This window comes from Diorhabda carinulata, chromosome 6 (genome assembly GCF_026250575.1).
Source record: "Diorhabda carinulata isolate Delta chromosome 6, icDioCari1.1, whole genome shotgun sequence".
Taxonomy (NCBI): Eukaryota; Metazoa; Arthropoda; class Insecta; order Coleoptera; family Chrysomelidae; genus Diorhabda; species Diorhabda carinulata.
The window spans coordinates 20731200-20743069 of record NC_079465.1 but is presented as its reverse complement, the minus strand read 5'-3'; the positions used below and the strand labels follow the sequence as shown (position 1 = coordinate 20743069).

The following is an 11870-nucleotide window of genomic DNA, read 5'->3' as shown; positions in this document are numbered from 1 at the left end:
CTGTTGGTATTTTCTAAATATTGTGATTGTATTATTAATGAAATGGATTGACTAAATAAAAAATAAAATATTAAATATATACCAATTTTTAACATAACACTGAAATTAATGATAAGAAAAGAAAATTTATATATTTCCATACTACACACATTACATACGACGATAAGTGTGTTGTCTATCTATTAGATACTCGTTGATAAATATTCGTATGACTTAATCACGCACAGATGTTCTCTATATCTATTCTTTTTTTTATTACTATGTACTCACGTACCAATATAAATTGATAAGGCTTAATTATTGACTAGAATTTCTTGAAAATGAAGGACTATTCAGAATTACTCACTAGTAAACATATTGTGTGAGATCAACATAGAAGTGACATCATCGCTCGGTTCTTTGTTTTGATTTTATTATATTTGTATGGATTATAGAGTTTAAAAATAATCCTCTCGTAACTGTGGTGTCTTACCGACGTTTTTACTACCTCTTTTAGTTTATAAAATGAAGTTTTTTGTTTGAATAGACTCTAATCTCGCCTAAAATTTTCTATTACTTGTGTGTTTAAATATTTTGATATAATGGAGAAGTTTACTATGAATGATTCCATAGAGAAAAAATTGGTGGACAATACCAGCATTATTAGCCTATTGTTTAGTGCTGTCAAAAAGGTAAAAAATTTCATGTTTAATTATTATATTCAGGACAATTAACAGGTTATTAGTTTAAATGTTTTTTTTATAATATGAATAATAATAGTTTGATTTATACCAAAAAAAAGTTTTATTAATAATATTAATCAATTAGATTTGTTTTGGTGAAATTAGAATCGATTCATTATTTCAAGGGATTTTTAAAAATTGTATATTCATGATATTTTTCATAATATAGGCATCTTTATGTAGTTTCATATTCATTTCTATAAAATCATGTTTTGTGTGAAAACGAAAATTAATTATCCAAATGAAGTTATATATTGACGAAAATAGAGTCTGGAATCCATCCAAGAGATGAATCTTAAACATACAGGCGATCTAAAGCTTGAAACTCAATAGAACAGAAATCATCAGAAAAAAAGATTTTTGTGAATTAATAACGAAAAAATATATTGAAAGATTTGAAATTTATCAAGTTTATCAGCTCCTATAGCTAAGCACGAGAAAAATATGCTCTATTTTTAAATATTTTTTTATGATATATTAATACCAAATGATTCTTAAAACCCATGAAAACCTAAGGGGACTAATATAAATTGTAAACTGATTAAAAATTAAATAATAAATTGTGTAGCACATATGAGAAATATTATTCCTTCTATTTATTCACTTAATAATTAATTCAATAAAATGGCTTCCCTGATTTAACTTGCTACTATAATAAGAACTATATATTGAAATTTTTAAAAGTATATTTGGGAAAATAACGTAATAATATTAAGTATACAAAGTACAAGCATGTAGTTAAGAACAAGTATTTGAAAATAACCTACTTAAAAAAAATAAGTTTTAGCAATTTTTGAAAAAAAATAGTTTTGTCATTTTTTGTCTAATGGTTCTCACAAATTTAAATTCAAACGCAGTAATATGAACTATTAACGAATAGCGCCATTAACCCGAACGCTCAAGAGAGACACACTTTTGTTTGCCTTCGCGCATTGACGAGTCCCTTCCATTTATTTATCGAGTTCGATGGTTGTCTGTAAAAAACATATATTATGTAATACTCCTATATGGACAGTTGGTATGGAAAAAACGTGCCGACAATATTCATTTCTCTCTCGTTTGAGACACCTTATCTACACTGCGCATGCTTCATGCGTGCAAAAAATGCACGGAACTAACTGAAGGGCTCGTAGGAGAGAGAGACAGATACACTATTTGTTTCACTTTCGCACTTTCCACTTATAGGAACTGTCCATGATAACCGGAGTGACTAATGATACCGTCCACGGTTGGCTTAAAGTAACGGGAAAACACTAGAAAAACACTAAATTAATAACTTTACCTGTGACTATAACAAATTATATTTCAATGTCGTAAATAATTAAAAATACAATGAAGACGCGATAAAACCAATAAACCAAGTACATCTGAGTGCTAAATAACATATCTATAGTTATTCTTACTATAACAATTATAAGTTAACTATAATATATTGTTCCAACTACAAGATGATGAAATCGAATATGGAAGTTTCGTGCTAATATTTAAATTTAATTTACTCTTCACCTAAATCAATAAAATATAAATAATAATAATGAATATAATTATCATGATTTTTAATTTCCTTTCATTAGTATTGTCAATTAAAAATTCCGTAGCCATTTATTTTATAAAAATATATATCTTTCTTTAGAGACTAATAAAATTTATTTTGGCTTAAATAGACAATTAAACCTCAGTAATAAATTAATAATAAAAATATTTTCAAATAAAAAGCATAAATCCACGGGTAACCTTTGGTGTCCTTAGATATCACTTATTATTATTATTAATTCTCTAATAATTACTCTTTCAAAAGCCAAAGAAGATATATTTTGGTAAAAATTAGCAATCAAACATTTGTAGTAAAACAATAATAGGATTTTTTTAAAGCTTAAATCTACAGGCAGCCTCCAGTACCTTCAAATGTCATCTATTAATTAAAAATTCACTAATAATATGTCTAATTATATACATATTTTTTAAGAAACTACAAGGCATATATCGCTGCTTTCGTGCAATACCGACACAACTCAAAATTTCTAAGTTTTATCTTCTGATCTCAAGGTTTTTGTGGACAAAAGCGTTCTATCAGTTTGAAACTTGCAGAATGTATCGCAGTTTTATTAAAATCGAATAGGTAGAGCTAAAATCTTTTTTATTTTGGAAGATTTTTTCTAGCAAAAGTGACCCAAAATAAAATGTTCCAACAAAAGTTTGTGTAAGAAAAATTTGAACAATTGGTTTTGTGTCGTTTTTATCCAAAAAAGTTAGTTTTTTTTGCAGGTATAATTTCATACAATATAGGGAATTTACAAAAGGATCAAAAAGTGTCACTAATCTTCATCTAGACCAGTGGTTCCCAACCTTTTATGTCTGGCGACTCACCTTTTGTTTATTCTTTTTTAGTGACCCATCCCCCACCCGTTTATATATATATATATATATATATATATATATATATATATATATATATATATATATAGGCTTTCATTTATATAAGATTTATGTCGTTTTTTATATTATATGCGTGGTAACGGGAAAATGTTAATAAATAAGTACACAGTTTAGTAATGAAAAAAATAAGAGTGTATTCATTATAATGATTATTGCAAATAATTTGACTCTAAGACTAGTGTGACTTCTGGCATTGTTTTGACTGCACCAGTGATTCAATGTCAGGGTTGAAATTTGATATTTTGAGTCTTAAGTCACTTTCCACATCCAGTCTGTTCCTATACTTGTTCTACAAAGTTGAAAAAGCACGCTCAGAAAGGTTGTTGAAAAAACTATTAAGAATCTCATTGCTTTTTCAAATAAACCTGGATAGCTTGGCTTAACATTCAGCCAAAATGAGGTCAAACTTTTCTCCTTGAACATCGTTTTCATGATGGAGTCACATGATAACTCAATTAAAGCATCTTCCTGAGAAAAAAAAAACAGATTGATAATAGAATATATTTTTTTTTTACGTTTCAGAGGCTCGCTACAAACGTACCGATTTGGCTTGAACGGACAAACCTTCAGGCCAAATCGTTACAGTAAGTATATCCAACCAGCTGTCAGCTGTTCTGAAAGTAATGAACTGTTTTTTCACGAATGTAAATAGCTAGGCATTGAGAACGTAAAATTCAGAAAAATATGAAACCAACTGGAATAACTGACTATAAATTATAATTATAAAAAAATTAGAATTGAAAATTTTTAACAAAAAAGTTAATCTAAAAATTAATATATACCTGGGCTGCTGCTAAGTTGGCATTCTTTAAATTTTCCTCGTCAAATGGATTTTGTATCCACTTATTAGTGGTCAATATTGGTGGAAAGTATCCCCTCAGTTCGGATGACAAGCCTAGTAAGTGTTCAAGTATAATTTCTAAAGTTGCTGGATCGAATTTTAGCTCATGGAAATTTGAAAATTCATTCATCAACGGGAATCAATCAAATTTATTTGCTTGGACCTTTTGATGCCATCTATCAATTTTTTTAATTGTAGAATCAACTTTTTCTTGAACGAAGAATCTATGTACATCTTCTCCTTGTAATGTCAAATTAAGGATGTTCAGTGAGCTAAAAATGTCAGCCAGATATGCCAATTTTATCAGCCACGTTTCATCATTGAGGCAATCACAGAGAAAATGTTTGGCCTTTTCTTTGCCATCGTGATCCAACTGAACTAAAAAAATCTAACTTCGTCTCGAAGCTCAAACAATCTGGAAAGAATCTTTCCCCTTGACAACCAACGCACTTCACAATGTAGAAGCAACTGTTTATGATCGCTTCCCATTTCATCACACATTACAGTGAACAACCTCGAGTTTTTAGATTGTGCTTTGATTAAGTTAACAATTTTTACGGAGCTACTTCCTTGACTTTAGCTACTGGTCCTGTATATTTTCTGTACTTTCTTCTAATTGTAAAGAATAAAAATCACTTTCTTTCAAAGCAGATATTAAACTCTCCTTTACATTGATAGACATTTCCTCGATTCTAGGTTTCACTGTAGTGTTTGATAGGGATATTTTACCTATCTGTTGACCTGCTTTTTCGTCAAGCAGAAGTGAGGAAATTATTTTTACCCCAGGCAAAATAAGGTTTTCACCTGTTGTGTGAGGTGCGCCATTTTTTGCTATTAGCAATGACAGCTGGTATGAGACCATGGTCATTTTCTCATTACCTTGCCCCAACGACACATTCTCCATATTCGACCGAGTCGAAAATAGTTCTGTTTTCTTCTTTTGAAAATATATCAAAGGTTTATTTGAGTATTCGGGATGTTTTGTTGAAATGTGCCTTTGAAGTTTTGAAGACTCAATACTTTCATTTGCCAAGGTTTCAAAACAAATTACACATTGAGGTAGAGGTTCTTCATCGGTACCAATGAACGTAAATCCATATTGGAGGTATTCAGAACAATATTTTCGAAAAATCTTCTTCACTTTTTCAACATTTGATGACGTCTTTACTAGTAGAAGGACGATTAACCTCACTTTCGTTAGTAGATTCCTGTTTTCTTTTAACACACGACCCAGATTTCAGCCAATTCTCCATCGTCGCAAATAGTCATAACACTACTTCACTACTTTTAAACCAAAACAAAGCTAGACAAATAAATTATCAAGCCACTGCCGCGTGTTCTTACGTGAGCAAATGCAGTTGCCAGACTGCGTGAGTGAACAGAACAAATAACCGAGACGAGTGACAAAGCGAGGCCTGTGGTGGGAGAAAACCGGTTCGACTGGCTTGCCCCTGTTGCCAGATCGTGCACGGCAACTTTGCGCTACTGTTTTTTGTACATCATATAAATTGCAAATATTTATTGGCAAGTAAGACTGGCAAAAATTGCATCAAATATTTGTTATGTTACAACCCACTAATAAAAAATTACTTCGTTATAATCAAATGTAATGCTGAAGAATCAGTAAATTTTTGTATTTTTTTACAAAAGCCTTGCCGCGACCCACCTAAAATCCGCCCGCGACCCACCGGTTGGAAAGCTGATCTAGACTATAAGACGGCATGCCAGGGAAAAAACTTGCCGTTTACTAACTACAGAACCTATTATGATATATTTACTAAAGAATATAATATTGGATTTTTACTCCAAAAAATGATCAGTGCGATATTTGCACAGAGTTTAGAAATGCTTTTGAAGATGGAAAGAGATTAATTAAAGAAAAATATGACAGACATTTATTGGAAAAAGATTTAAAAACTGAAAGTAATGTCACTTTTGGAACAGTTTCTTCTTTTTATTACGTTACGAAATGAAATTCTTTGAATTTAAGTTTTGTTTCTCCTGTTGAGTCTGAGGTGACTTGCTATTTCTGGCACGAGGGAGAAGCTAGCAGGGAGGCCAACGAAATAGGCTCTTGCGTTTGGTATCACCTTAACGAATTAGATAAAAAAGCTCAAGTACTTGATAAAATGATTGATGTAATATTTTATATAGATAACTAGCTGATCCGGCAAACGTTGTTTTGCCATATAAATTATTTCTAGGGAATTTCTAGTGTAGAAAAAAAAATAACTAACTTATTGTGAGTGTGTAAGGATGTGGTATATGAGTGAAAGAAGTATGGAGCGCCGTGAACGATGAGCGAATATAAAAATAACAAAACACCTAACATTTTTTATTTAATTTATTATAATTTATTCCTTAAAATTATATATATCATTAATTAATTACGACAGTAACACTAACAAACAATATCAATCTCTTAATGCTATAGCGTGAACAATATTTTTTGTTAGTCCATCTAGCTAACACAAACAAACTGGATGGTTTACTCACTCGAGAGCATGCCACGTATAATTGTCCGTGTGAAATACATGGTCTGGTCAAATCTAAGCCACAAACAGATATCGTTTGGTCTTGGGATTTATGACTTCGGAACTTGCCATTTAAAATGCTTGCTTCGATAACGTTTTTCATTAATTTTTGAATTACTAATCGCGTACCGTTGCACAGCCGTGGCGGGTTCAAATTACAGTTGCTAACCTAACCTAACTAAGTTCCCTGGCAACAACTGTTGTATCTTCAGATTTAAATCGTCAACGTCCACATTTTTTGCCGCTAAAATTGCTCTTTCTGTAAGCCACTCTGATTTATGTACTGTGTGTGTACATCGGGAAATATCGGTCGGTAAGTTTACGTATCCAGTTTCATCTATAGTAACTTGTCCATCACCGATATCTAAGAGTTGTTTTGAGAATGTTTCAGAGGAACTAACCTCAATAAACTAATACTGAGTACGTATCTACCGGAAAAAAGATTTATGTGAGAAACTTTTCACCAAGAGGATTTATGCAATTTGTTATGAAAATATTATGGTTATAACAATAATTAAAATACTGATTAACAGCAATTTTCGATAAGAAGTTGAAAAAGCGTGGAAAATTTAAAAAAATCAAGCACCGTTAACACTAATTATAGCAGGAATAAACTGTCTTGATACTAATGTTATCATGTAATAAGTTTCAATTAAATGTTAGGCTGTTGAGCCTAGCATTTAATTGAGAGTAAGTTATCCCCGCCAGTGATAATTGATCAGTTATCAATCGGAATGAAAAATTATTAACCTTTCGTCAAGCGCTAAGGGTTTTGCAACGCCACCAGGCGCTAACCGTATTCTGGACGGCGTACAAATCTTGTTCTATTTCACTTACCAATGCACTTCTAGGGATGATTTTATTTGCTATCATTATAATATTGTTCATTTATAGGCGAAAAAAGTATATGTATCTTATATTATAATATATATAAGTATATTTATCACACAATATTATTACAAAATGTATTATGAACTAACTACCTTCCATGGCGTGCAAGCAATCTTCACATATTATTTTGGAATGTTTTCCACACACAAACGCTGAACACTTTTCACACGATTTTGTCGTTTTTGATTTTGTTGATTTGCATTGTTCACACCAACTTCTTAGCCGCTTTTCTGTGGGCACTGCATCTGAAGAAGTAGCCGTCTCTTCGACGTCTTCAATAGATCTTTTCGGGAAACGAAGACTTAGAAAAGCTTTCACGTCAATAAGAAGATTTTTTATATCTGACCTGGCATACAATTGTTCTTTCATCAGATCTTGAGCTAGATTTTTTAGAAAGATAATTCTTCGATCAGGAGCTTCTGATGGTAATCCTGGAGTAAACAATATCTGCGTGTTGATCCCAGCTATGTTCATTATGTGATGAAAAATTACCAAAAAAATAACTGGAGCATAATTTGTCGACAGTATCAACTCCTCCTTTGGTGGTATTATAATCCATAATCATTTCTGGTTCTTGGTGTCTTTGTCGATTTCATCATTATTATGCATAGATGAAATCAAAACTACACACAACGGCTGTTGACAACTTTCACTTCAATGCTTACTGTTCATTGTTCATTGAACGACTGAGAATCACTTTTACCCTTTTATTACAGGGAATGAATAGTAGGTAGAATAACTTTAATCCAAAAGGTAATCGGAAATTTCCATTTCCTAATAATAACCAAAATACCTGTCTGCCGTCCTACGGACGGCGTAGCGCCCGGCGAAAAGTTAAATTACTAAAATGGCTATTAAAAAATAGGGATTGGTGATACAACGGTGAAAATTTAGGGTTGTATGTATTTTTTAATGGCACATTATAAAAAAATTAAAAATTAAAATTTTGTGCAAAATGTTAGGTGTGGACAACCCTTATCACTTAGGGGTATGAAAAATAGATAGTAGCCGATTCTCACTGAATATGCATATAAAATTGTACTGCCCTAAACAAAAACAAATTTTTATTTGCATTATACCTTAATGCTGTAACAAATCTGACCAATCTTAATAAAATATCTGATAAATTTTCAATAACAAAATAACATTGATAATGTGCATTCAGTAATAGAAAAATAAATTACTGAATATAAAAAATTTTTGAAATTTTTGTCCCAGAACAATATGTGACTTTAAATAGACAGTCTAAAAATCCGAAAATCCTTACCACGTGACAGAAATGTCAAGATTTAGCAGAGCAACTGGCATTAAAAGATGAGTATAAAAATCAAAATGGTAAAACTGTTAAAACAAATGCCCTCACTGCTTTTGATCCAAAACATCTTACGAAGACAAAGATAACTTACAAGCAAGTACAGCGTCTAGACGACTATCAGCAAACAACTAAAATTAATCTAAAATAGCCTTCATTCCAACAAAGGATACGAAAGCAAAAGGAAAATGAAACTAATGTTTCTAGATTCTTCCATTAAGAGTTTATTTCGTTTTATTCCGTGGTTTTTCAACTTATTTAGATCAATAGATTTTTCTCTTTATTGCAACTGTATATTCGTGGTATACTTGTGTTGGCATCAAAAGAAAAAGGATAAAATTTTTATTCTTTTTTAGGTTTAATTAGATATTGATCCTTTGGTTTTATATTTTTTATAAGAAATATTCTTATAATTTAATAAAACATGATAATGTTTTCATGCAAGAATGATATACTGAGTACTCAATCTTCAGTCTATGAAGACGATAACTTGGTTATCGAAACGCGCGTCAGACAGTGTAATTGTGAGTGCTGGTGTAGTGGTAGTGTATAAATAGTGTGTTCAGTATGAATATCGCCAACGATATCAGAAATTCCAACTTAAATGCAAGAATGACACTTTTATTATTTTTTTATTTAAGGAATTGATAATTAACAATTATCAAATAATAAAATTCTACCTTAGATCTCAGTTGTTCTCAATCAAGCATAATTTGGCATTTATCTTTTACATTTTAATTATAACAGAACCTTATTATCAAACATTTTGACACAAATACTTTATTCGATTCTTCTGAAAAACAACAATTTTTTTTAAGTTGTACGGGTCTTGTATAAAAAAGCGATACATCCAAAACTTTGCAATAAAATCTCAAGAATGGAATGTTAATAGAATTTTTATGATAAATGCTTAAATCCACGGGTAATCGTAAGTCCCTACTAATGTCGCTAATGTAAAACTTATTAATATATTAATTTTTGTTATAAAACATATATTTCTTAAGAACGAGAAAAAACATACGAGGATATATTGAAAAATTCTTAACATACTATAACACCAAACACCTGCTACGTCTAGACCTTTCAAAAAAAAAATGTTTCTTCTTGTTCTGCAAATCAGACCTCCACTGCTTTTATTACCTCCTCGTTGAAAGAAAATTTACGACCTTTTAAACTTTTTTTCAGTTGAGGAAAGAGATGATAGTCGGACGGAGTCAAATCTGGTGAATAAGGAGGGTGTTCTGGTAATTCAAACATTAAATCACGAATTTTTTGCATGGCAATATGAGATTTGTGTGCAGGGGAGTTGTCCTGTAAAAACAAAACACCTTTGTATACCTTCCGCGACTTTTCTCTTTAATTTTTTCCCGTAGAGTGGTCAGTAATGTCGAATAGTAATCTCCAGTTATTGTTCTACCCTTATCCAAAAAATCAATCATGATTAATCCATGGCAATCCCAAAAAACTGTTGTTTGCGATGTTTCTACCCTTGCACGCTTTTGTTCAACATCCAAACATTTGGAGATCCATTTTGCAGCAAGTTTTCTCATGTCCAAATTGACATGAATTATATAATGAACGCGTTCGTATGAAATTTTCAGTGCTTCAGATATCCGTTTTAGCCAAATTCGACGTTCCGATAAAATCATGTCCTGAACTGAATCGATATTTTCGGGGACTGATACAGAAACTGGCCTTCCAGATTGGTCATCACCTTCAATGGAAAATTTATCTCTTTTGAAGCTTGCAGTCCAATTTTTCACGGTCGCATACGAAGAACATTGATCACCAAGGGTATTAAGCATATCTTCGTAAATCTGCTTACCTCTTAACCTAAGTAAGCACGTGAATGCCTTCTAGTGCTCCGAGAGGAGATATAAGACAGTAGAAGAATTGAATCGGTTTTTTTAAACTAGCGTAAGTTCATTTTTTTTCCAATTTTCAGGTTTCGGTGTCTAAACATCAGATTTTTCTTAAAAATCAGCATTTTAATTTTCTTTTTTTTTTAAAAAAAGTCCATTTTGTCTATAGATTTTGTTGTTTGATTTTGCAGTCAGCTGTTACTGCTCAGTTTTTTCTATTGTTATTATAACCTACAAAATATTGTAGATAATGTTACTAAACATTCTTGTACAGTCTTTGTAGGCTTACTTTACAGTTTTAATAGTTCAGTAGTTGTAGGTGACAGGCTAATGCAGCGGTGGCCTTCCTGTCCTGAGGCCTTCTCTTCTAGGAGGTGTTGGTAATAGACACGCCATTGCTTTGCGTGCGCGCAGACTCAGTGAGCTCTCTGTCAAAATCTCATTTCTGCGTATTATGTTGTGAATAACACTGAAACGTATAATAACAGTGAAACGTGAATACAAGCATTTTAGAAACAAATTTTGTCTTATTATTAATAGTGGAGTGATCAAGCTGCAGTGCGTATTGTAAAATTGTAATCACCCTAATAATGGAAAAACGTGAATACAAGGAAGCATTTTTAGAATTAGGTTTTACTTGCATTTATGATCGAGGAGTGAACAAGCCGCAATGCGCGTTGTGCAGTGAAATATTAAGTAATGAATCGATGAAACAGAACAAACTTAAAAGACATTTTGATGCAAAACATAAAAATTTTTCCTTTGAGGGAAAAGATCGTACTTTTTTCGAAAGAAAAGAAGTCCATTTAAAAAGACAGCGTTTGGATGCACCAAGTAGTAATGGTTTTATAAATTCTGCCAAACAAGCTACACTTGCTTCTTTTTATGTGGCTTGGTATATTGCAAGACAAAAGAAACCCCATAATATTGCTGAAAAACTTATAAAACCTGCTGTCATTGACATGGCACGTATCATGTGCGGAGATGAAAGTTCAAAGAAATTACCAAAGACACCATTATCAAATGATACAATTCGTTTACGAATTAATGATATATCATTTGATATTAAGAATCAACTTATTTCTGCTATAAAAAATTGCTGGTTTATTTAGTATTCAACTGGATGAAACAACAGATGTAAGTAAAGATGCTCAACTCATGGTTTACGTCCGGTATCCAGGCTTAACAGATATACAGGAGGACATTTTATTTTGCAAACCAATATCAACAACAACTAGAGGTGAAGATATTTTTCTTTGGTCGATCCGTTTT

General features: G+C 31.6%; 1 protein-coding gene across 2 annotated transcripts in view; it reads left to right on the top strand.

The window, feature by feature from the left end:
* The first annotated feature begins 295 nt into the window (after positions 1-295).
* The window catches only part of LOC130894920 (extended synaptotagmin-2), a 130701-nt gene continuing 119126 nt past the window's right edge, over positions 296-11870 (top strand). Inside the window, exon 1 of one of the 2 annotated variants that reach the window (XM_057801960.1) lies at positions 296-671. In XM_057801960.1, coding sequence (XP_057657943.1) covers positions 582-671 — 90 coding nt within the window. In that variant the 5' untranslated portion in view covers positions 296-581. The remainder of the gene's footprint in view (positions 672-11870) is intronic. The other variant, XM_057801961.1, reaches the window with a different exon arrangement.